Source organism: Numenius arquata, chromosome 15 (genome assembly GCF_964106895.1).
Source record: "Numenius arquata chromosome 15, bNumArq3.hap1.1, whole genome shotgun sequence".
In the NCBI taxonomy this organism is placed as follows: domain Eukaryota; kingdom Metazoa; phylum Chordata; class Aves; order Charadriiformes; family Scolopacidae; genus Numenius; species Numenius arquata.
The window spans coordinates 13,685,182-13,711,986 of NC_133590.1; the positions used below are offsets into that span (position 1 = coordinate 13,685,182).

At 44.3% G+C, this 26,805-nt stretch overlaps 1 protein-coding gene across 1 annotated transcript in view; it reads left to right on the top strand.

Annotated features, from left to right (window-relative positions):
- Positions 1-26,805, top strand: part of LHPP (phospholysine phosphohistidine inorganic pyrophosphate phosphatase) — an 89,339-nt gene that overhangs the window by 10,075 nt on the left and 52,459 nt on the right. The window contains exons 2-6 of the mRNA XM_074159052.1: positions 3,459-3,646; positions 4,057-4,210; positions 7,723-7,786; positions 8,957-9,049; positions 17,824-17,915. Of these exons, the coding sequence (XP_074015153.1) occupies positions 3,459-3,646; positions 4,057-4,210; positions 7,723-7,786; positions 8,957-9,049; positions 17,824-17,915 (591 nt within the window). The remainder of the gene's footprint in view (positions 1-3,458; positions 3,647-4,056; positions 4,211-7,722; positions 7,787-8,956; positions 9,050-17,823; positions 17,916-26,805) is intronic.

Consider the following 26,805-nt stretch of genomic DNA (forward strand, 5'->3'; position numbering starts at 1 on the left):
TGGAGCGTGGCGCTGCCTGTCCCCCTGCTTGGCTTATGCTCTAATTGGGATCGATCTCTGGTGCTTCTGGAGCCTGACTGGGATCTTTATCAGCCCCTCAATGTATGGAAGGTCGGCTGAAACCCTGATTGACTGGGCTTCCTGGGTGTGCCGTCGCTTTGTAATAGAGATGCTGATAAATCCGTAATACGCTGGAGATCTTGATAAAATGTGTCGTGTATTTCATCTGTTGTTGCCTCATTCTTCTGTACTTGCAGATCTCTAATCCCTTGCTCTTTATCTCCTAAGGCATCATGTTAAGAATTTCGTTCTTTATTCTTCTCCTAATATCCTCCCGTTTGCTGGGACAAGAAATTGCAGTAACTTGCTTCGTAAAATGTGAACAGTGGTGGCTGGGTCAGCTCCACAGCTCGAGGTTTCTCATTAAACTGGCCAGTTCAGCGGTGCCTCCGGTACAGTATTCATAGAATCATAGAATGGTTTGCGTTGGAAGGGACATTAAAGATCATCCAGTTCCACCCCCCTGCCCTGGGCAGGGACACCTCCCACCAGACCAGGTTGCTCAAAGCCCCATCCAGCCTGGCCTTGAACCCCTCCAGGGATGGGGCAGCCACAGCTTCTCTGGGCAGCCTGGGCCAGGGTCTCAGCACCCTCACAGGAAAGAATTTCTTCCTGATACCTAATCTAAAACTCCCTCTTTCAGTTCAAAACCATTACTCCTCATTCTATCAGACTATTGACTGCAAAGCATCTCCCCTCCCTTAGACAGAGGCTTTCAAGGCATCTCTTAGTTCCTCCTGCTGCAAAACCTGACCGTGAAAACAGGAGAGTTTTGCTGTGAACACGAGTGGGGCCAGGATTTCCCCCATGTAGAGCCGTTGTTAAAAGCTCTCCCTAATTATTTGAGCTCTGAGTTAATAGTTGTTTGCTGGTGCATGCTGGCCTGCAGGCTCATGGTCCCCGTGCTGAGCATCGAGGGATGGATTTGTCCTGGTGAGTGTGGCTGTTGTACAAGGATTCGGCAGAGAGCTAGCAGAGGGTCTTTGTAGAGATGCTAACTTTGAAGGAAAAGCTAGCTTTTCGTTGAAAAGGTATTTTTGTAGAACTAAGTCTTCTCTGGAGTTCTTGATGGTTTTCCTTTTGTTTAGTGTTCCAGGATATTTTTGAGAGTCCTTTTTCTGACCAGAGGGCTCCCATTTTCTGACCCGTTTGGTCTAACTCTTTGTAAATCTCACCCGATCCTAAGCAGTTACTGAGCTCATTTGTTGAGGTGGTAATTGCTGCTGGCCACGAAGGTGTGAAGCAGTCCAGGATGTGTCCAGACTCCTCCTGCGTTGGTCAAGCCTTTCAGAAGTGTAACTCTATTTTTCATCTAAAATTCTGAGAAGGAAGTTAAACTTGTAGTATAGGAAAAAACTGAGTTTTTCTTTCACCAAGCTGAGCTGTGACGGGGCTTGTTTGTCGGTGCAAGTTGGTGCTTTGTGTTGTTCCTGGATTCATCTCATTGACCTGTAGGAAAAGAAAGAATAGATTCTTATTCAACAAATTTCTGCTTCCAGGCAGTCCTGAAGCACGGGATTTTTTCCCTAAGAGTGTGCAGATAGGCTTTGCATTTAGAATAAGATTGTTTTTTTAACACGGCACACTCTATTAAAGTTTGTTAGGTATCCAAATTACACTGCTTTGCTTTTTAACTACAGCCGAAACCGTGTTTCGAATAACAGATGTGGAATACTGTCATCCCTCTGTCACACCAATTGTTCATTGTTCTGAGAAGGTCACATCATAATTCATTAACAATAATTATTCCCTGGGTACACCCTGCACTTCTTCACTCAATTGCTTCATTAACTTGTGAGTGAATCTCACATTCAGTGCTCCAATCAATGAAGATATATTTATAATGTACAAGTGGATGCTATTAGTTACAATATATTAACTGCCTAATTTAAAATAGAAAAGCTATCTTTATGAAGGGCAATTAACCACTAAGTGTAATTGATAATTCACATACCTATGATTAGGAAAGACAAATAATAAGAAAGAAATGAATCACCTGCATTATTGAAGAAGACACTGATGCGCACTTTTAACGAGCAGAAGGGGCTGTCTGAGTCAGGACCTGATTTCTAAGAATCCTTTGGTGGAAAGTTCGTCATCGATGCACTACCTCGAGGTGGTTTTGGTGTTTGCACCAACCAATTGGAATCCTCTTCCCTAGAAAAGGAGCCCACCACATTTTGTTGTCTTAAGAATCAATGCAGGAGCTTCAATTAGGGCTTTCCTAATAGAAAAGTCCTTTTTCACCCTAACACGGAGAAATGTAATAATATTTTAATACGAATTCATAAACCTAGCCCCTAAGTATCTAAAACTATATTAGCTTAGGTCCTCAAAGATTATTATGTACAAATTAACACAAAACTGACCAAAATTAGGCATTTTAATATATTTGAGGAGCTGAGTGGCAGTCCTTTTGGCAAACATTTCTTTTTAAAAAAATTGTGATATATTTTCAGTGTTTCTAATTTGAAGTACATTGGTTCTCCAAATAGCTGACAACTTATCCTTGGAGAAGAGGCCTTTTCGTGACATCCCTGGCAGGTCACCACAGCTTGGATGGGGAAACAAAGCGGCTGAGATGCAGAGGACTTGCGTGAGATTGCAGAGCACTGATCCACGGGAGCCACGTCCTTGGCTCTGGGCACTTGGGACCATGTTTTCTTCCCTTCAGAAGCCATTCACCTGTAAACATTTATTAATGAATGGGTTGAAGTACCGTATTTTTCAGGATTACCCACCAAGTAACAGCACAGGTGTTTTATGAGAGATTAAGTGATAAATGTGACTGAAGCCACCCTAGTTTTGATATAAGCAGCGTTGCAACTATCTGGTATCTTACTTGGTGTCTGCAGAAGCGCAAAGCCTTGCTGTTGTCTCCAGCAGGTCGCTGCAGCGGGTCATCAGTAAGTGGAAAGGAGAAAATCCAGGTTAAAATGGGTTAGCATTTCAATTTTAATCAGAAATTTTAATAGCCAGTGGCATCACACCAGTTACTTCGCTCATGGCTGTGCAATGCCTTCAGATCGTGTGTGTGTCTACATCCACGGACTGGTTTAAAGAAAGAGAACTGGATTTTGGAGTTTTTGATATGTGGAGGGAAGTGTGTGCCTGACAGAGTGTGGTACCCTGGGGATGGTGGGCATCACCTGTGCTGCCGTATTCAGCTTAGCTCTCTACTCCAGAAGGGCAGTGACATGCTATGGCAGGGGCTCTGTAGTGCCCAGAATCAATATTTTAGGTGTGTCTTGATCACAGTAAGGGATTCTGCTCCTATTCTGGCACTTCCTCTTTGCGTTTTTATCGTAATTGTCCAATTTAGGTGTGGGACAGCAAAACTGATACTCTTAGCTCATTTTCTATGTCTGGTTAACCTATATGCTGCTTTTACTCAACAGGATCAAAGCATCTGGTCTAAAGCTGCGGTTCTGCACTAACGAAACCCAAGCGACCCGGGAGAAGTTCGTGAAGAAGCTCCAGGGCATGGGCTTTGACATCTCCGTGGCCGAAGTGACTGCCCCAGCCCCAGCAGCCTGCCGCATTTTGAAGGAGCGCAGCCTGAGGCCACACTTGCTCGTGCACAACGGTGGGACAATGCTGCAGCATGTGCTGGGACACGCAGGGGGACAGCCCAGAGACATGTGGGAGATTGGGATAGAGCAGTGAATTCCCGTAACTCCTGTGGGGAAAAGCTCCCAGTTGTGGTGTAGGTGCTTGGGTTTAATGAACCACTGAGATGTGGGTGGTGGGAGCTAAAGAAAGGGCAGGAAATGGTTTATTTTGCTCTTTGTTGTAGGACAGATGAGTAACAGGATCCAGACAGGAATAGAGGGGTCTGAAAAGAGCTTATTCAGACTTGGATTTGTTTATTTTTTAATATGTTGTGTAATGAACAAAGGGAAACCCAAATCTGGGGGAAAACCATCAGTTCCAGTGGGATCTAAAATGGTAAAAAGGCTTGTGAATGATTTTTTTTTTTTTTCCCTTTTTCTGTAGATCTTGTCCCTGAATTTGCTGAGATTGATAAAGCAAACCCAAATTGCGTGGTTATCGGTGATGCAGCAGAAAACTTCACCTATGCAAACCTTAATGAAGCTTTCCGAGTCCTGATTGGGATGGAGAAGCCTGTTTTGATCTCCCTGGGCAGAGGGTGAGTTAAGCACTGTTTTCTTCCTCAAATCTCTACATTTTTTAATTCCCCCCAGTGTCTTCATACTTAATGGAGGCCAGATATCAGTGTGGGTGTTCACACTACCAACTTTTAAGCAGTTAATCTTTGTTTCTGGACTGGGAGGCTGATCTACTCAGGTATCTCTTAATAAAGGATCCTGAATGGGTAATTAGTCACCTAACTTGGCCTCCTGTGCCAAATCACTTACTCAGAGTCTTTCCAGGGGTGTGAGGGAAAAGTGAGGTGATTACAGTGAAATAGGTCTCTGACAGGAGGTAGTGTGGATGCTCCCCAGGGGCCACAGTCCAGCCCTTTGCTGATGCAGGGTTGCAAAGGGCACTGGAAGTCACCGAATTTGCCACTCCGAATCCTCCAGTTGACTTTGAAAACACTGGTCAGAAGGGTCTCTGGTGCTACGGTGCTGCATGAAGCATCCCTTCAATTCCAGCTGTTGGTGGTCTTCTTTGCTGTAGACAGTGCAGAGTAAGCAGTTGTGTGTTTCATTGAGTGCTGGAGGGTAAGAAATGTCACTGCTCCTCTGAGGAGGACATCGTAACAGCCTTTAGAGAGCCTGGAGACACCCTGGTGTATGAGCTCAGCAAACACCAGCCTCCCGCTCCTCAAAGTCAATGTTCAAGAGCGAGATAGACCTTGATGGAACAATCCACATCTTTGCAGGAGGCGGTGGGAGTGTTAAATAGCTGTAGTTTTGTAAGCCACTAGGAAAGGACATTTGTTGCTTGAAGAGCAAGTGAGAGTCTCTTTAAAACCCCATGGAAATCATGGAGAGTCTGGATTTTGATGTTTGCGACCCTCAAGTGAATGAGTATTGCAAGAGGCCAGTAGGATTATAGGCACTGCTTGTCTTTTTGTCTTTGCCTTTGCAAGGTCTCAGAGATGCGAACTGTTGGTTTAACTGCTGCCTGTAGCCATGTGTTCCTGTCTGAACTGAAAATTAATTATTTTAATAGTGAAAGAAACCCAAAACAAACAAGAAAAATCCAACAGGCCATGCTTGGATAAAGGGCTGTTAGTGTGGATTTGTGATGCAGTTTGATCTTCCAGCATCCTGAAGTTACTAATGGTGAGAAGGATCAGGTGGTCCAAAAATTCTCTTTTAGCCACCAGTCAGCTGGATTTCTGCTTCCAGGTTTGAATCCTGCCCGCTTCTGAAGTGGTTGAGATGTGGTACTGCATGTGGCTAATGGCCTGCGTGACATACATCGCTCTTTGGTGCTTAAGGGGTACTTCAAGATGCCAAACTCCACCCAAACTGTGTTGGAGATGGGAGTAGATGTTCCTCTGGCTGAGAGTAAAATGTGGTGGCCAAGAAGACCTAAGGGGAGATCTCAAGGATATACTGAGAAATGGCTGGGCTGGTGAGACCTGCAAAAACAACTGTGCTTTTCAAGTGACAGATCAATTGTTTTGATAGTTTGAGTATCAAAGGACATTTTTAATTATTCTCCGAACATTAAAGGTAAATTTTGACCTGCTGCTTTCACACGCAGGGATAATCCAGCCACAGAATTCGAATGTTTTCCTAAAAACAGTTCAGTTAGATGTATTCTGAGGTTTTTAAACAGGAGGTTATTTATGCCAGCACTGAAAAATGACAAATCCCAAGGGCCTTGAAGGAGTTATTCTTATCTGTGGTTGTTAGGTCCTGGTCCAATTGTTGGTCCAGGAGGGGCTCATAATGATTCCAAGGGTGCGATGTATAGGCTTAAAAAAGTCTGTGTGTGTTTAGCTTGAGGACATTGTCATGATAACTTTTTTCAGTGGACCGTAATGGGCATGAAAAGCCGCCTTAGTTTGTGGGTTATTGATCCAGCCGGGTAGAACTTATCAGTGGGAAGGAGCAGTTAAATCCATTGTGTTTCTTACCTGACACTCACACGCTGATCCTACAAAACGGGTGGAAACTCCTTCCTGTTTCTCAGTTAGAAGGATAAGGAGAAAATGTTGAGCCGCCAGCACATAAAATAATGAAGTTTTGCCTTATGTAATACTATCTCTCAAAATGAAATATAGAATCAACCTTTAAGATCTGCAACGTGATCAATACAAAACTGCCTTCATACCCTCTGCATATAAAGGTATTTATTTATTTGTTCGTCTGTTGTTGTAGACAGCTCTAAAACAGCCCCACTTTTTTTTTTTTTGGAAATGTTATTTCTCATTTAAAAATATAGATTTTTTTTTTTTTTTGATATTCTGAGCTCAGTTTTCACCATGAGCGTATGTTTTTTTTAATGATTGATCATTTAGGTAATGTGAGCGTGAGTTCTGAATGAGTTTCTCTGGTAGACAAGTTCTCTGACTTGAAGAAGGGAGATTATGAATTGGATCAGTTGTTCTCCTAACTAGAGAAGTCTCGTTGATGCCAAGGGCCACGTACAAATACCAGCCACAAGCCAGCTTCGTTTTTAACGTGCAGAATCAGTGTAATTGGGTGGACCTTAACAAGGTGCCTGCCTTGGGCAAATAAGTTGATTTTGGTTGAAGTTTTAGTTCATTCCATAGAAAACGAAAGTGTCAGAGTCACTGAAGCAGAATGCCCTCCTCCTGAAAATGGAATGATTTACATTTAGCATCTGTTTTGGGCAGAGAGTGGGAATTGGCTTTGTAATTTCTTCTGTCATGCCACTGTCAGAAAATTAAGCTGTTTACGCTAGACTATAGAAGGTTAATGGCTGTTCTAGCAAAGGTCAAGTGGTCATTTTAAAGAGAGGCTGTGCTGAATAATCGAAAATGGCAGAAGGATAAGGCATAAAATCTTAACTGACTGCTCATCCCACCTTTTTTTCCTGTCATATAGAAACCTGTCTTCGCTCTGTACAGGAGAGCTTGGAAGACCTGCGTTAATGTGACTCGCTATTCCAGAAAACACCATAAAGATGCTAACTAATTTTCTGAGACCCACGGCAATAGGAACATTTTTAGAAAGAAGAAAATTTAGATTGGAGGGCTTTCTTAGTCCTGATAAACAGTGCCCTGGCTTTCCTCGTGTGGGAGGCTGGTGACAAGCAACGACGGTCAATTTGGGGCCCCCTTCCAGATCTACTGAAGAAGGTGTTAGAGCTGCTGGTTGGAGCCAGCCCTCATCTTGTAGCTGCCAAGGGGTCTCCATCGTTGATTAAAGGAAGAGCAATGTAACTGCTGTCCTTGATTGTACTCTATGCAATAAAATCCAGGCCAAGTTCATCCTTGATATAAGCTGGTTGAAATCCCTTTGAACTGGTGGAGTTGTATCCCAGATGCCAGATGGGCATCCGGTCTGAGATCTTTTCCCTGGCGTTGCACGGTATTGAGCCTGCCCTTTACTTAATTCCTGGTGTTAAATTAAGGCTCCGGAGTTTCTGATGACTTGACTTTTTGTTGCAGCCATATGGACATCTATATAGGCACAGAAATAATAAAATGTGGTTTCTTTGTATTTAACTGCCAACGTTTTCATTTCATTGAAACTTTATCACTTTCATTTCCAGACGCTACTATAAAGAAACTGATGGTCTGAAACTTGATGTTGGAGCATATATGAAGGCATTAGAGGTATTTTATAGCTTGCATTATGCTTACTCGCTCTGTGCACCTTGTTAAAAGAGTAACTGGTATAAATATGGGTCATCTTCTGTAATTACTCACCTTGGTGGAGGAAGTTTCCACAGATTGAAACTCATTTGCTGCATTCTAAGACGGGTGGATTCATTTGTTTTCTGGCTTTGTTCATGATTTTTATTTTATTTAAAATGTGAACTTTTACCATTGTGGTACCTTTATTGGAAGTGAGGCCCTTGAAAGAAAGAGGTAGAAAAGAAAAGCATGGAGTACTGTCTGCAAGATACCCAGGATAAACTGAAGGTCCGTTTTATGTTTGGTGTAGCGTTGTTAACACAGCCCTTGCCCTTAACAGGGTACAGCAAAAGGCCCTTATTCAGCAAGAAACTTAAGTGCAATCCTGTTATTAAGCCTGATTAAGTCTGTGCAGAACTGGAACCCCATAGATAAGCCAACCTAAGGGTGAGAAAAGGAGAGAATCATTATTCTCTCTTTTATAGGCTTGTAGGGAGATGAAAAAATACATAGTGAATGCAGAGAATAAAGCAAAGTATTGTAGTATACAAGCACAGAAGATCGTGGATATAATATATTCTATTCTTGTAGCACATTCATTTGTATCTATATGAGTTTTGGGGAGAGTTTTTGCCTACCAGATAAGTTCAGGCTTCTAGTTGTCTAGGAACAAGCTAGGAAACACCTTTTTCAGCATAGTACTGATATTTAGTTGCAGGAAAATAAAACTGGTCACTTGAATCATTAAAAATACTCCAGGTGGTTGAAGAAACCTTCTACATCTTTTAAAGCCCTCCAGTACTTTTGATCATTTCATATGAAGGATATTTGCTATTTCTTTAAGAGTAGTGCTCTTACAAAAATGAGCAGTACTGGAACTGAGCCTGAAGATTGCTCTCGGAGAATGTAAAAGGTTTGTAACTTGGGATGGTTCAGGAGGACTTTCTCTCCTGCCAGAGAACATTAAACACTTCTGTATCCAAATTCTCCGATATTCACCTTCACCTGCTAATCCATTGTGGAATTTAAGGGCAAAAATCAGTAATCACGTACTTTTTAAACAACTGACTGGAGTATGGAGTTGAACAAATCCTTTTCTGATCAGCATTATTTGTGTGTGTCTCCTTTTTTTTTTTTTTTTTTTTGCAGTATGCTTGTGATGTCCAAGCTGAGGTAGTGGGAAAGCCAGCAAAAGCGTTTTTTGAGTCAGCCTTAGCAGAAATGGGAGTCCCACCACAAGAGGTAAGGTTTCTGATGCTGTGACTCCTGGCTGTGCCATGTAGTTATGCCCATGGATGCATTTATTTTTTTTTTTTTTTTTGGTTTGCTGCCTTTCATGGAAAGTTACAGAGGAGGTTGAAGGGAACGTGGCCAGGAGGACATGGTAAACTCTGGGTGGATATGCAAGTATTTTTTTCCGTACCCAGTGTGCAGAGAAATATTTATGTTCAAGGTCTTCCTATGAAAGAAAAATGGTTGGAAGAATATTTCAGAGCGAGAACCCCCCTATCAAATAATGTGAAGTATACAAAAGAGGACTGACAGCCAAGAGGGTAAATACAAGCAAGTGGGGATCAGTTGAATTTCTTCTGCCCTGTGTGTATTTGTTACCCTCCTGAAGGGCTTTCTCTGCTTTTGGAGGGTTCTTTTTGCCTGCTATTTCTGTTTTTGTTCCTGTCAGTCTGTCTTTGTTCTGACTTGTGCCATCCATACCTCTACCCAATTCAGAGTCTTCCATACATCACTCCATTCTCTGCTGTGGTTTCTCCTACTTATACCGTTGTGTTGTGCTTTCTTACTCCCCTTCCTCCCAAACCATGTAGTTCAAAAGAACACGCATTTCTGTTGTGAAATGCCTTTATTTGGAGGCTAACGAAAACAGTACAAAAGGACAAAAGTTAGTTTTCCCAAAGAATTATGGAAGACGTTGTATCTCACAAGATGAGAGGTGCCCCAACGCCTGGCAGTCCGCTTGCCAACTGGAGGCTGAAGCGTGGTGGAATGGCAGCCAAAATGTTATTCTTTTCCTTTGCTTTCACACTGGCTACCTTTTTTTTTTTTTTTTTTTGAGTAAAAGGGAAAAGCAGAAATAAAACACTTTCTGATTTAGGTGAACAGGAAGCACTGACTGAACCCGAAACTCCTCCTGTTTTATTAGATTCATCACGCTTTCCAGAAACACGCTGAATGTGTGATGCTCCCCACTTGCTTATTACAGCCTGCTTTTTCCCCCCCTCTCTGTAGTTGTGCCCAGATCCTCTTTATTGATTTGTTATGTCACACAGGACATAAGGATGAGTATGAGATGACTCACAGACAGCAGTGAATTACAGGGTAATAATTCCATCAGGGTGTTTTGGTGACATTATAAACAACAGGAGTGAAGTTTGGGTGGGTTGTAGGTCCCCAGAGCCTGGAGATGAAATTATGGCCCTGTAATTCAGTACGTGCTTGGGTTTTACTTTATTATAGAGTGGGGAGATGGAAAAGACCTAGTAGGCCATCTAATCCATCTCCTTCCCCGTGCAGGAGTGTTCCCTGCTCTATGTTTATTAATGTTTTGTCCAGAGTAGTTTTCAGTGAGCCAAACAACTGGGCTTCTGGAAGTGCCCCAGGGACAGTGTTCACAGACGAGTAGGTCTCGTGGGCAGGCAGCTTTCTCTGAGACTCATTGGGATCCTTCCCTTTTAAACTGCGTCTCCTTATTTCTAGTTTTACTCCAGGTAACAACCAAAATAACTGCTTGCTTTCCTGGATATTTTCTCCCTCCAATTATCTCTAGCCTTGCTATCATTACAGTAGTTGTCTCTTACTAAAACGGTGTGTTTAGCCCTCAGCAGCTTCCCTTGTGGCTCGGTCCCTCTGCACCGTAACCCGCTGCAGAGCTCTTTTCTGTGCTCCCTTCCGTTTGTCGATATCCTCCTGGTAACAAGATAGCTCAGCCTGAACGTAATATCCCAGGTACAGCCACGGCAATTATTCAATCCATTCAGCCAACCAACAAACCAAAAAAAAAATAAAAAAAATCCATTTCAGACACAGAATGGCATTTGAAGAAAAAGTAGCTGGAAAAAAGAACAAAAGGGAAAAAAAAAAACCCAACCCCAGAGAGCTCAGGCCTTGGATATTGTTTGTCTAAATCAGATGCATGAAGGTTAATGTTTCCTTTCTGCTTATATCAGAAATGATATGGGAGTAGGAGGGAAGAGGGGATTTGGGGTTTTTTTATCCTCGTGTCCCTGCGTACTGGCTTTACTTGCCCTTTCCCACGGGTGGGACAGCGCAGTTGTCCTCAGACACTGTTTTGCCAGGACCGTGTCAGCCCATGGCACCGCGAGAAGGCATCGTTACAGGGATGCGACAGGACACCAGAATTCCTGTCTCAGAAACTCTGCACTGGGAAACAAATTGGATTTAATGCATCACCAAGGTGTTAAAGATGGTCCCACAGGGTGAGCCTCGGCAAGTGGTTCTCCTCGACTTCAGGAGGATTTGTTTTGTGTACAGAAGAGCAGTAATAGTCCCCAGCAGAGATTATTTATTCCTTCTCTGCTGTTTGCCATAGTGCTACTAGTGACTAACTTTATATTTTGACAGAGGGTTGGGTTTTTTTCCATATAGTTTCTAGTGTTAAATGCCCTCAATTTGTTGTAGTAATGTGTGTAGTCTGTAGGTGTAACTTTTTGTATTTGGAGAGATTTGAGATGAAGGGAGCCAAGGAGGAGCACAGCAGACACCACTGCATAATGGCACCAGTCGCTTCCTGCTTTTGACTATGGAAAAAATAGTCTGTGCTACTGGAGTTAAAACCTGGATCATGATGCACATGCGTAGGCAGAACAAATTATAGCAAACTACCTCAATTCTAACATCTTTTCCCAACTTTTGAGTGCTTGACCTTGCAAGTTTAAAGTTCTTTTGAGAAGGATTTGCAGCTTGTTTTAGTTTGTCACCCCTAGTAATAATAAAAACTCAGTATATTCCGTTCAATAGGTTCCTTAGTAATGCACTGTATTACATTTTAATCTGTCTCCCGAATGAGCTATACTTCTCTGCATTTGTAATGACATGACAAGGACTGGTTTCACTTGCCTTTACTTCTGTAAAATGTTTGCCAATAATATATTCCACCTGTGGAATGCATTTAATCCATACCATCATTAAACCGTTTTAGATGAGCTGTGCTTTTGAAAACATATTACAATTTTCTTTCACCCGACTTTTAATGAAAAATACCTTTTTAATAAAGCTGTCTTGCCACAGTAATGCTAGACAGTGGCGAATCTTAAATTTCTCAAGCTGCTTTAATCAATAAAGTTATCACCAGTCGTTTCCCTTGATAACTGCTTCTTACCGAGACCCTGACTTTGCCTTCTGCTGCTGAGATGTTTTCAGCCTGCACTTAGAACAGGAGGCACTCCCCAAAGTCCAATTTTCATTTTAACCTTTCCTCAATGGCCTAGAAATAACAGATTGCCAGTATTACTTTAATAGATTGGAAATTTAAACCTCTTAGAGGTAACCAGACCTATCTTATGATTCAGTAATATGACAAAGAATAACACATCTTAAAGGTTACTGAAATGCCTAATTCATATGTTTTAAGGCAGCTGTAACAGTGGATGATTTTTACAGCTTTACAATAAAACCTAAATAATGTTAAGGTTCCGGTAGTTTTATATAATCATAAAAAGTTCTCTCTGTAGCAAATTGTCCTGCTTCAATGGGAGTTATGGCAGGTCATACTGGAGTGCATAAACTCCCGGTAGTTAACCAATTCCCACTCCTGCCACCTGCAAGTCTCAGGGGGGAGTTAGTGGCGCGTGAGGGACCGCCGGGGAGGTCACCCCGAGAGTGGCATGAAGGACCTGCCGCCGGGCCAGCATCCCTTTCCCTCTCACCGGCCACAAGGGGGGAAGATTTTCCATTTCTGAAAGAAGAGTGAAGTGGCTGAGGGAATTTTCAAGCTGTGAGTCCTGCCGAAAGCTCATTGAGCCCTGGCTGGCACTGCAGCCTTGGGAAGTCGTAGGAAGAACCTGGAGGTTGGATGGATTTCTTTGTTTCACCTACCTTGTTGTAGAGCTTCTCCCAGGTCCAGGGCCACATGTGATGCCCTTTGCGTGTTTGATGTTTGCGCAGGTAGTAGTTCCAAGATAGAAACATAATTAAGAGTAATATGGGATACTAAAGCATCGGAGATTACTGGTTGGGCCAAGGAGAACAGGGAGAAAAATAAATGTATCATATTTCTTGTGTAAAGGGGTTTAATACATTAGTCAAGATTTTGTGTATAAGTTTTATTTCCTTATGTCTGTGGCACATTTAACTTGATTGAGGTTATTAAGCAAAAATCTGCTTAGGCATAAATATGTTTGACTCTAAAAAGTCTTCACTGGGTTAAATGTTCTGTTGAAGTTCGCACACTTCCTTCTGTGCATCTCTTTATTTGCATCCTCCATAGAGTTCAGCCTCCAAAGTACCGTAAGAGCTTGTCCCAGTAAACACTGCACTGTCCCATTGCAACAGGAGCGTGGCTGGGTACCACAGAAATGGGTGTCTTTCTGCCTAGTTCACTTTGTCATCTTATCTTTCTACCTCTGCTTTCCAGTCCCCAAAGGGGCTCCAGGGGAGATGGGGAGGGACTCTTGATCTGGAAGTGGAGCAATAGGATGAGGGGGAACGGTTTTAAACTGAAAGATGGGAGATTTAGATGAGATCTTAAGAGGAAATTCTTTGCTGTGAGGGTGGTGAGACCCTGGCCCCGGTTACCCAGAGAAGCTGTGGCTGCCCCATCCCTGGAGGGGTTCAAGGCCATGGCAGGGGGTTGGAACTCAATGATCTTTAAGGTCTCTTCCATCTCTAACCATTCTATGATTCTGTGATTTTCTTACTCCATAATTCCTTTTCTGATCACAATTTTTCTGTGATTTTAGTGAATATTAAAACTGTTTGCAGAGAAAAAGTACCTAAGTACCCTGTTCACCTCCCTGCCAGCATCTCTGAAGGCTTAATAATGTTGGCTACTTCTGTGGGTAAGAGGAGTCAGTCTCCACCTCTGTTCAGCTCTGGCTCCGTGGCCCATACATCACCAGTAGGATTGCTGATGACCATGACGGTTATTCTGGTGGCACAGGCGTTTGTCCAGTGGGGATTATATTCTCCCTTCCCACCTCCAAATTCTTGGAGGTCCTGTTCATCTCCTCTGCTCTCCCTGCTGATCTGGGTTGGGTTTGATGGGAACTCCTCAAGAGCGGTGGCTTCGCTCAGCTTTGGCACACGTGCTTTATTTACTGCACGTGTACAACCACACGCACCATCTCTCACCAGCTGTACAGATTAGGAAAATATGAATACGCCCATTTTAATTCTTTGATGTTTTGTCGTAAAACCAGAGAGACCGTCTTGCTGCGTTTTACCCTTCTTTTTGGTAAATTTTTAACCGATCTGAAAAAAAAGCAACTTCCGCAGAATAATTGAACAGATTAATGGTGTGATCCCCCTGTAAAATGTGAACACGACCGGGGATCTTTTAATTCTTGCTTTCAGTGGGTATGTGACCTTTCAGTTTTATATCTTTCTCTCTCTTCTTACCGTATTGCAGTCAGAGAGGAAGTTAAACCCAGGTTTGACAGGTAGAGTTTTTTTATTTCCCTTGACAGCGCACCTTTTGACCTCTATCTTCTTGCCAATGATTTTTTAAATCCTAAATGATTTGGGAATAATTGCTCCTCCTTTAGTGATTATTGCCCTTCACCGATAGTAAATCTGTGAAATCCCCGGGGGCTGGAGTACATTTTTGTATGCGTATGCCACAAGCTGGCCTGGACAGGCATCGCCGCTCATCCGCAGCCGCACTTGCAGAGCTGCCGGGCGTCTTGCAGGAAAACTTGCCTGGACCAGGTAAAATACAGCCCCAGCAAACGAGCGAGGCCTTGGTGGGGCTGCCCCGCTCTGCCCTTTCCCATTTTTCAGAGGAAATTCATTTTTAAGGTTTTTGAGAAGCCAGGACTGAGGTTGCCTTTGCATCGGAAATCTCATCCTGAACGTCCAGGTTCAGGCTCACAAAGGGCGTGCGGGTGGCAGAGGGCAGGAGGCTCCTGGGGTATCCCCCTTTCCCTGTCTCCCCTCGGGGAAGCGTTGGAAGGAATTTCATAAGAAGAAGGGATTTGAAGCTATTAAAGTTGAGAATAATTTAATATCTCAAAGCAGCTTGGGGGGAAATTGGTAGCGGTGGTTGGCTGGGAGCGGTGTTGCCAGGTTCTTTGCAGCTCTGCATCTAACAGTGGGATTATTCTGTTTTCTTCCTCTGTGTGTGCATGCTTTATTTGCTAATTATTTAAAATTAACCCATCACTTCCTCCCCATTCCATTGCTTGTTTGGAGAAGGGGTAAGGAACGATGAGCTATCTACGGGGGAAGGCATCTTATTAAGGAACACACATGTTTCCATGAGGAAAACGGTCCAATTAGTGAAAGGATGGAAAAGACTGAGCCCTCTATCGTCTGGTGGCTTTGAAGCGGTTTGTGAGCAGGTTGCTGGAAATGCCACCCTTCCCAAAGCCTGCTGCTGCTGCTTCCCCACAGGCATAGTTGCCCTAGCCCTGAGGCCATAAGCCACAAGTCCTTATGGCTCCCTGCTCCCGAAAGGGGCTCTCCAAGCCTGGCCACAGCGGTGACTCTCCTAGGCAGAGTGACGCAAGGGTGAGCGTTTATAAACTATTCCAAAATAAACAATTTCAATGTAGAACCAGACAAAGAGCCCCATCCCTGGAGGTGTTCAAGGCCAGGCTGGATGGGGCTTTGAGCAACCTGGTGTAGTGGGAGGTGTCCCTGCCCAGGGCAGGGAGTTGGAACTAGATGGTCTTTAAGGTCCCTTCTAACCCAAACCATTCCATGATTCTGTGACTTGAGTGGGCATCCTATTATGCCCCATCACCTGAGGGATGATGATTATCCCTCATGTGAAAAGTATTTTAAGACAACAAGGAAGATAAACTGGGCTGGTACCTATTATTTATAATCTTGCACACCCACCTGATGCATTACTTAAAAGAGGATTTAGTTTTTGTCAGCTGAAGCTGTTCCAGATACACGTCTTCGTAGCTCAGTTTGGTTCATGAATGCTCTCAGAAAATCTTCTCTCCAGATGGAGCTTTAGGTATATCCTGAGATTTCCTTTACATGCTGTGTAATAAGTGGGAGAGGATTTTATTGTAATTAGATGATTAATAAAAATAGCTCTGGAGCTTTAGGAATTTTAGAATTTTTCGATATGTATGATTTAGTCCTGCCCAGCAGACTGCTTACGGAGTGGGAGCTGCAGTGTGGGTGACACAGAGGATGAACTGACTCCTGTATGGTCATATGCTGTATAAAAAAAGAGGTGCTTCTGTGGGAAGGCAAAGGAAGAAGAGGGTTTTATATCAGGCAAAATTGGTAACTGGAATGGCACCTGCAATACGGAATTTCTATATGTTTTTGTCCTTAAAACTGCAGCCAGCTGTATGAAAAGACTCGGTAACCCAGCCACCAGCTAAGGCAACCCTGGTCCCCTTTGGCAATGTGCCTTGTAACCTCTCCAGCCCCATACGTGGGACATGGACCCATCACAACCGACCCTAGAAAAAGCTCAAACCGCACAAAATATAAGGGCATTTGCTTTAGTAATAATATAACAGCAATTAATTTAGTAAGAAAAGAAACACTTTGCGTAGTGATTCCATGCATCTGATGTCCAGGTATGGAAATAATCAAAAGTACTTGGAAGGAAGGGGAATTCAGGTAGGAATTTCTAGTCTCACAAGGTGCGATTGCTGTGCGAGCCTGGCAGTTAGATTTGTGAGGCAGGAGGGTATGTCAATGAGATGAAGATCGAGTGGCTAACGATGCAACTAATTAATGTATTTTATATAAAGTTCAACTTTGATACAGAAGGTGCAAAAGCACACTTTAAAACCGGGTAGATAAACTGGATATTTCATGTTTTCAGAGCTGATGCGTTTCCCCAGTTTTAGGTGCTGCCTCTGTGCTCTTTGGAATAATCCAGAATGCCTTTGAAAGGTTGAAAGTTGATTTTTTGCTTATTAATTGAAGATTACTGTTTTGTATATATGCTGGGTTTTGTTTAAACTATAAAATGACACCCCCCCCAACCATTTTTAAATTTGAAGAATAAAAGAAATGTAATAATTTTTAATGCAGAATGATAATAAGCACTTGAGATTTTGAAGCTGCAGTTGGTAATGAGAAACCCCCAACCTCTTGGTTGATACACTTCGATTTAACAAAGGTCTTTAACTAAAACAGGAACTCTGAAGTGAGTGTTCATGCTCCATATTTTCATCAGATGCTCAGACAAATCTTAGTGCAGCCAGAAGGTCTTTTCTCTGTTACATTTTTTGGGTAATCTACTGAATTGAATTTATTAATATTTGCATAGACTTATGCTGACTGTATGCAAACCATGCTACATATCATATCATATATCATATAATGCAAAAATAAATTAATTAGATTTTACAGTGACTTTCCAAATTTCTATATCAGCCTGAGCACGGGTTGGGATCAAACTCTGCGAAGTTACATATCTCAGTGACCAGAAGCTTAAGCTTTTGACTGGCTTTTAGAATAGCAATTTTAAGGAAGTGTTTAAAAAGTTAAGCTTAATTTAAACTGTGTGGAGCATAACATAAATGCGTCATTGGGAAGAGAATAGGACTAGCTTCATAAAATTCCACGTTTTCTTTGAACTGTGCCAAATCACTTTGGATTTTGTGATTGATTACAAATTGTGCGGTGTGTGCTGCACCAGTACATTGCTCGAGGAGCCACGGCATGAATTATATTCGGGGTGGGATGACTTTTAATCAATACGATGACAATATTATCTTGTTTAATTTGTCTGATGGCAGTATTAAACATCAAATCAAGCTGTTTGTTATGTCAGGGGCGCGTGACGTATGGCAGAAATAAACTGCCCTCGCCGCCAGCTTTTCTGTATTTCATCGCTTTGACAGGCCATCATGATCGGAGACGATATTGTGAACGATGTCGGCGGTGCCCAGCGGTGCGGGATGAGAGCTCTGCAGGTGCGGACAGGGAAGTACAGGTCAGTGCACTCCCTGGGGGCAAGCGCGGAAAGAGGGGAAATAAGTGTAAGTAGTCATCTTTGCGTTTACCTCTCTGCCAAACGACTCTAATTTCCTTACAACGCATTAATTTCTAAAAGAAAAGGAGTTGTGCTTTGGAACCTGGTGTGCATTCAAAGCGAAAGCGCAAGAGCTGATTTTTTCCATGCCTTTTCCAGATCTTTTCCCCTTGGTGGCACAAATTTGCCATCAAGGTACATTTCCACTTGTCCCAACAAACACCTCCTAGTGCAGCGGTTGGGCGGATGATGACATTTTCATTTGTGGAATGCATTTTTGGGAAAACACTGTCTGTATGAAAGTAGCAGGAAGGGGAGGACACATTGTCTCTCATCTTTTAAAGAAATATTTTCTGTTAAATTACTGCTGTAATTTTTTCATCTCAGTGCGTAGAACTGGTGTGTTTCTTGGGTTTTGCTTATTTAATTTTTTTTTTTGCTGCTGCGTGAAAGTGTTGTGCGCTCGATAGGAGACGTGTCTGAAGCTTCTAGCAGGGTTGAGATTCTAAAATTAGACTGTCGACTCAGTGATCTCCCTGGGTCATGTCTCACAGCTTTAGGAAGGACTCCATATGTCTGCTGTTTCCTCCAGACATGGATTCGGCACTGAGATGTCTGCAACGCGTGAGCTGTTTCTCCACTCCCTATCTAAGCAGAACACAGGCTTCCTCAGGGTTTTGAATGACCCTTCAAAGCCTTCTCCGTGCAGGTTTCTCCATGATCTTGACCCAAGAGCTACCTCCCTGTAGCTGCCAACAGGAGACCTGAGTGCGGTTATAAACAGGGCATGGTCCAGGGTGCCTGGTGGAAAATGAAGCCACCAGCTGATGCTCAGGCCAGGTTAGGTTTGAAGCCAGCTCGAGGTGACTTTCCAAATGCAGTGCAGACATTGGTCCTTACATTTAACGTTTGGATTCCGTAACACTCAAAATCTCCTCTTCACCGTCTCCTCTTCACCATAACCGTGCCTCTTTGGAGTAGATGGTTCAGCAACACCATCTGTCGTTTGACATAGTTTATATTTTTACAGTTTTTCTTGATTTTCAAATACTGAGACACTAAAAGAAGGATGCTCTTTTGGGGAGGGATGCCACACGAGAGAATGGTACTTGCCATGGGCTATCTGAAAAGATATTTTGTTAGTTTTCCAGTCTGTTTCTCAATGCTCCTGTTAGTTTGTGTAAGGTGATAAAATAATAACCAGTGTCTTAATTCTTATGGAGGGTAATGATTTCTGAGGAAAAAAAAAAAAAAAGACAGATACAAGTGTATTGCAGTTAGCTATTTTTGCATCTTTAACATAGTACATCTCAAAATCAGTTATCTGTCTCAATAAAGCTCAAAAAATCCCAAGGATTAAAGTAAGTATATAGTTTGTTGGTGCTGTTGGGATTATTTGTCTGGAATCTGTGTAATCCCATTAATTTCCTAAAGGAGAAAATAAGAATTCAGCGGTTGATTTTACTTTGTTATTAATAGGATATTAGTTTTGTAAATTCACATCTTGATGCCAAAGAGAGATGGGTGTCAGTGAAGGCGGTGGCTCTGCACACAGAGGAGAATTAGACCTTTGCTGCTGAACAAGTATCTCCTGTGACATACTTTGCCCATCAAAATATGCCACAGGTGATGCTGCATCCAAACTGTTCAGGCAACTGACATAAACTGTATATACACACACATAAATATGTATAATCGTATGCTGGAAAACCGTCGTCTTGTGTCAAGTTTGAGTCATGATTTTACAGCTAAAAGGGAGCCATCGGCTGTTCTAGACGGGGAAAAAAGATTGTTTTTTACTGTTAGATTTCCCGTTTCAGTGTGTGGTGGCTGTTACCTGAAATCATAGACTATTGTGTGGCAGTGAAATGCAGATGAGCATCTCTCTAAATTGAGCATGTGGTGCCAGTCCTGCTGTTCGCAATTGTGAGTAAAATGAAATAGCTCGTTTGCCAAGAGAGGCCAGAGATGTAGGTATTTTTGAGAATGACTGACTGGTTTAGTATTCGTGGAAGATCAAAACACGCAGTGAGTATTGGGAGAGATGGAAAAATACAAGTGACTGAAAGCTGATGGACAAGGGAAATTGAAAATAACAGAAAATGTAATTGTTTCCTGGTGGCTTTAGTTTCAAGTCTGATTTATAAGATTGTGCATAGGTCCTCTCTTGCATGATGGTTCTTGCTGACACCGGGCTGTGTGCTACACTCAAGTACCTCTGGATGGCACCAGTACATTGACTTCAGCATCGGCCACAGCTTCGGGACCTCCCCTGAAAGCTGAGGCGATTTTTTGCAGAGTAAGTGTAAAAGCACAAAGGTGTCAGGGTTTTGTTACGGACACCGAGTGTGGGCGCGGTGGGATTTCCACAGATTTCAGTTATGAGAGTCTGGAAGCTCAGGTGATCCCCCCAGTTGAGTTGTCTCTGCTTTCCTACAACTGTGAATAGGTTTTTTTTTCCATTTCCACCACCACAATGAGGTCTCACTTCAGCAAAACGGATGCAGAGCTGATTTGAGAATAAAACAAAGAATAACAGAGGAACTAACCCAAGGAATTGTTGCAGGTGCATTTCACAGCATACTGCTGGATACATGGAAATTTATTTTTTTTTTTTTTTGCACAAGTTCTTGCTGTGAAGGCATTCTGAAGGTCTGTTGTACCCCTCCATCCTCACCTAAATGCTGTCCCCGACTGGCAGATGCCGTCACCTCCGCTGCACGGGTGTGCTCGGGGCAGCTCTCCTTATTACAGGGGTTGTGAAGTTTGCATGAACATCTTTGAGATCTGCTGCCCACCAAGGGTTGTGCGCAAAAGATGACACAGGGGGCAAGGTTTACTGTACTGTTTATTCTATTTCAAAGGGACTTCAGCCACCGCGTGCAGATCGCAGCCTGCAAAGCAACTCGGTGCATTTTACTTGCTTTAATAAGCTGGAAGAGAAAATCCCCTTTGGCCCCAAAAGCCTTTTATGGGGGAAATGGGTTGATCTGCTGATGTGGAGGTTTCAGCAGGAGGTAGGGGTGCCCCAGCCAAGTGCAGGAAGCTGACTTCAGCCTACAGCCTCGCAGGAGCCTTCCTCTGCCGTGGTGTTTGTGCTGTGTTGCTCAGTGACAGCGGTGATGGGTGCCAGTTCTACCCCCCCGGCTGAACTGAGGAACTGGTTTTGTGGATGCAGAATAGGGGTGGTTGGCTTTGCAGGCAAGTGGAGGAGGTCCAGAGGAGAAGGAGAAGGGGGGAGCCCTGGAGCTGCCTCCCTCCCTGGGCTCTGCAAGGTCTTCTTCAGTGTTGACTGCTCCCAGGGTGTGATTAAGTGTGGATTAAGCTGCTGCAAAAACGTCCAATTTTACACTGCTTTGCATGGAGGTCCTGAAAATTAGCTCCTTTGTCTCACTTCTTTTGGATCTTTAAAGTTTAGTAAAATTTATGCAGCTGATTTCCTTCAGCCTGACAAGCTTTGCATGTTCCTCACGCCTGCATCTATGCTTATTTTCCCCTCTAAAGCCCTTAGTCCTCAAGCAGGACTGAATCTCAAGCGTTGAGCTCTTTCTCAGTAGCCAAACCAGGCATGGCATAGATTAGCCCATGAAAGGCAATAAATCCTAGCTGCAACGTGGAATAAAATTTCTGTTGGCTCAAGTCCGGGCAGTAATGGAAAGGTGTAGGGGTAAGATGGTGTTCTGAGTTATCTTAGCCGGCACGGTTCTCCAGCGTGGGGTGACAAAGCACGGACAATTGTCCTTTCTACAAGACAGGTCAGGTCATTGCTGCAGACTCTTGTGCGCTGAAGAACCTGGTGTGAGGTTTCTCAGCATTGGGAAATGTGATGCTAATTATGAAGTTTCTGTGCACACCTGCATGGAGGCTCTGCGTAGCCAACATCTTTCCCATCTAGGGAAGAACATGTACTTGTCTTCCCGCACAGGGTATGTGCTAATTCCACTTGCAGCTAATTGGCCTTGACATCAAACCGATAATTTCCACAATAACTATTGATTCTGCAACGCTGCGTAATATCCTTGTTCCTCTTTGCAGCGTGCAAGTTAAAGCAGAGAAAAATTACTTTGAGGCTTTTCCAACTCTCTCCCTGTAAAATTGGAAACGACTTTCAGGTGCGTCAGTGCGTCAAATTGCAGGTGGTTCTTGGCAGGGCAGGAGAATTACCTACCCCTTTCTCCTTGTTGTTATTTACAGGTCTTGATTTGCAAGTGAAGAAGTTTTCCATTGGTGGTAGCCAGGAGTATTCATGCCGGTGGCACCCACTGCTCCTCTTCCCCTGTGGGCTCCAAAATGGTTTCAGAGGCAGTATGGGGTTCATCCCCTCTCAGTGTCCATGTGAGGTTTTTTTCATTTGATTGGGAATTTGTTTTGTGGCCATGGCTGATACTGCAGCATCCCTGAGCTCCCTTGATGCAGACATGAAGGACCACTGGGGCAGATTGCCTGGAGAAGCTGTGGCCCCATCCCTGGAGGTGTTCAAGGCCAGGTTGGATGGGGCTTTGAGCAACCTGGTCTTAGTGGGAGGTGTCCCTGCCCAGGGCAGGGGGTTGGAACTGGATAGTCTTTAAGGTCCCCTTCAATCCAAACCATTCTATGATTCTATGACAGCCCAGGGATGGAGGACAGAGGGATGGAGGCCCTCAAGAGCTACCATCTCTCTCCAGCTCCGCCGCTGTTCTCTGGGAGAACTGGGTCAAGTTACTTCATGTTGCTGCTCTTCAGTTTCCTCACTTTATAATTACCCTCCAAGAATAATCATCCCGACTTTCTTAATAAAGTGCCTTGTGATCTGTTCCTCTTATCTGATTGAAGAAAACACACAGATTTTGTACAGATTTGTAGGAAATGGGCTTGCCAGGAGGAAAATCCAGACACAATCGAGGCAAAAGTTGCAGCAGAGGAAAGGTCTTTTAGGCTGCCATTGTCAGCTGATTGAGGATTGAGAAAAACAGGGTGGGTCTTTCTAATAATCTCCTAAATGAAGTTATAGAGTTGTTCTTAAAAAGAAAGATTTCCACCCATAGATAAATTCACAGCTGTCACTGCGTTAGTTCATGACACATTTTGCAAAGAAATAGTAACCTCTCACTGTTCTGCAGCGAAGCAGCATCCCTCCACCCTCGCTCTCTCGCTCGCTGCGTTACTAACCCCAGCCAAGACGAAGAGTTTTATGAGTTTGTTCACATCTCCTGGGTCTCGGTGGAGCACACCGGATGCGCTGATGTTAACGAGGAGGCAGAGGCACTCCCTTTGTGCTGACACAGAACCAGAGGCATTCTGATGGCCTCACGGTCCTGATGATTAAGCCTGTTTCCAGTATTAAATGGAAATACTTCCAACCTATAACGCTATAAAAAGTTGCGTTGTAATTCATGTTAATGTCTTAAGCAGTGCTTATTAAAATCTAATGTCAGCAAGTTTTTCTTTTTAGCTTGATAGCTGATTGCAGGCAATCCGAAGGCATAGTCTTACTCACTGTTTATTGCACATCGAAATCACGGTTTGCTCTGTCCGTGTGAGGACCTTCACGTGTGTTTATCGATTTCTTGACCACAATTTGGTCACTCTGATCTTTGACTCAGCTTTGTGGAGGGAGTTCAGAGTAAATCCTGCAGTACCTTAGCATACACAGACTCATCTGGTGACAGCCTTAAATTTTCCCAGTGCGTTCAAATATCCAGACACAGAAATTACAGCTTTATGATCTGGTGCTTTAGGAATGAGCGGCCGATGAGAAGGTTTAAGTTCTTGCTGCTGTAGGATGCTGCTAGTATCCAAACATCCACTTTTCAGCATAAGGTATAGCCAATTGCAACGCAAAATAGCCTATTGCATTGGAAATATGTTATTGAACTTAGAGTATTAAGTATTGAACTTGGGAAGCAGAAGGTTTTACCCTCTGACTCTGAAGCATCATCTTTTGTGTCTTGAGTATTTCTGTTTTCTTAACTGACCGTAGCCAAGTGTTTGCTTTCTAGTAAAGTTACTGCTTTATATTAGAAATGCCAGTTGGACTAGATGGTTGTTGTAGGTCCCTTCCAACTGAGCTATTCTGTTCTATTCTGTTCTATTCTGTTCTATATGCAGATGATACCTGAGCTAAAACACACCTGAAAGGAGCAAGGGAGAATAGAGAGTTCTGCTATGTTGTAGCTAATGTGTAAATTTAATTATCTTCGCTCTAAAAGAGAAATGGAAGTTTGTTTTTTTCTTTTATTGGCAGGTTAATTTATTGGTTGGTGCTATAATAAACCTTGAGGAAGCAGAGCGTGCTCCGGATGTAGCCATGTGGGTGCTGTATGTTTGCTCATGTGCTGTTCTGAAAAAAATTAGTCTGAATATCAGACTCTCTGAAAAGAGATCAATCTGTGATGGGAGTAGGGGCAAGGACAAATAAGGGAGAAATCTGTCAGGTCAGTGAGGAAATGTCTCACCAGTTCTGCTCCCTACCCGTCTGATGACCGGCTTTTCCTTAACGGTCCTACTCTCCTCAGCTGTCACATCTCAGACACTTTGGAAAGGAAGCAATTTGCATTTTGCTAATCAAGATGGCAGTGACCACATCAGCCTGTGCTGCAGTTTTGCTTCCCCTCTCACTTCACGTCCACACAGCCCACGCAGGAGCAGAGGCGGCTGCCAGAGGGGTTTCCGTTTCTCCCCTGAAGTTGATAAATAAAGGGCTGAAAGAGGAGGTGGTGGTACCGGTGCCAGCTACTGCAAGAGACACTGGGGCCTGGGAGGGCATGGGGCTCAGGTGGGCTTCATGTGTGGGGCAAAACCACTTCCAGACCCTCTCTGAAAAGCATCCAAAGCTAATGGCTGTTTTGTTTTTCTTCTCTTCTGCCCTGGTGCCTCGATGCCTCAGTAGCAGATGCCAGCCTGGGCTGGCAGCCTTCCTCCAGCAGACATGGCCATGTGCGTCTGCGTGAGTGACACCAGAGCCCTTGGCAGCTGCTTGTCCCACGTGTTTTTGTGTCTCTCCTCCCGGCAGATGCATCATTCATGACCTGAGGTGGTGGTGGCCGGGCTGCCTGAAAGGAGGCAGCTGAGGGGCTTTCCAGGGTTTCCCTGGAGTGTGTTCCCCTCCTTCACAGCACCTGTCATAACTGCAGGCACCTGAGCTGCCTGTCCAAGGGGACCCAGGGGCTCCTGGTTGGGCAGGGCCACCTCTAGCTCCTGATAGACCCCCAGCCTCCCTCCCTGCTGTGAACCCGAGCAGTCCCCAAGGTGGGACAGGGAGCAGATCCATGCTTATTTTTATCTTTAGGGGCCTTTTCTCAGTGCCAGCATATGGCTGCAGTAGAATCATAGCAACATAGAATGGTTCGGGTTGGAAGGGACCTTAAAGATCATTGAGTTCCAACCCCCCTGCCATGGGCAGGGACACCTCCCACCAGACCAGGTTGCTCAAAGCCCCATCCAGCCTGGTCTTGAACAGCTCCAGGGATGGGGCATCCACAGCAGTAGGAGAATTCCAGACCCAAGGAGTCCTGGGAGCTGGCTGAGCACAGATGTGTTTCTCAACGCTCGACCCTTGCAGAACTCTGAGCTGCATCAGCTTGTTCAAGGCTTGACAGCGATGATGAATACCATTCCAAGGGCTAACTACTTTATTTCCGTAAAATTGCTAATGAGCCTGCTGAAATGTGCTGCAGAAATGGCAGAGCTGGGACAGCTGCACAATTGTGGTTTCACTAGAGGTTTCCTTTTTTAAAAACGCGGGTTCCTCTTCTCTGCCTGTTTTTTTTTCCCCTTAGTTAAATGTCATCCTGGCTCGCCTGGTGCATGGTATCCCCTCAGCCAGCAGCACGGGGAGCCTGGCAGGAGGGGGACTGCTCTGATGGATGAAACCAAAGCAGAGTGGCGTTTCCAAAGGGAGAGAGAAGCAAACAAGAGAGAGGCGGGCCAAGGCAGCCACTGATGTAACTCCCGCGGAGCAAAGTGGTTCAGTATCTGAAATTTAATCTCCTGGCTTGGGCTCCTGTTCATGCTGTAAACGTGCTTGGGAGCAGCGGTGCAGAATTGCCTTGTGCCAGCCCCCTGCAAGCAGAAAACAGCCAAATAGTCATGCTTTGATGCTGTCCTACATGGCCCATGGATGCTGGTGGGTCAGTGATAGGCTTATCTTGTGATGTTCAAGTTTTTTTCCTTTAAACCCAGAGTGGCTGGCTAGTCCCCGGTGTGTTTTCTGCTCTTGGGGGCCCCTGCGTTCATATGGCCGAACGCTTGGGGATGTAGCCATGCAGTTGTCGGGGAGCCGGGTACTCAGAGGTGGGATGTTCTCAGAGGACCACCAGCCATCACCACCGGTCCCAGAGCCGCGCTGGTGGCCCTGCTGCAGGTGTGTGGCTTCTGCAGCAGCTGCAGAGATAACAGAAGACGGGTGGTCGTTGAGGTGCCTTGGAGTGGGGCTGCCAGCCTGCTCCGGCCAAGGGAGACACTGTGAGATGTGGGGACTTTTAGCCTTTCCTCACAAGAGAAAGAGACCTGGGTCTGTTCAACGTGTAGAAGAGAAGACTGAGAGGGGACCTCATCAATGCTGATCAATATCTAAAGGGTGGGTGTCAAGAGGATGGGGTCAGGCTCGGCTCAGCGGTGCCCAGTGACAAGACAAGGAGCAACAGGCACAAACTGGAACACGGGGAAATTCCATCTCAACATGAGGAAAAACTTCTTTCCCATGAGGGTGGTAGAGCCCTGGAAGAGGCTGCCCGGAGAGGCTGTGGAGTCTCCTTCTCTGGAGACATTCAAACCCCACCTGGATGTGTTCCTGTCCAGCCTGCTCTGGGTGACCCTGCTCTGGCAGGGGGTTGGACTAAATGATCTCCAGAGGTCCCTTCCAACCCTACCG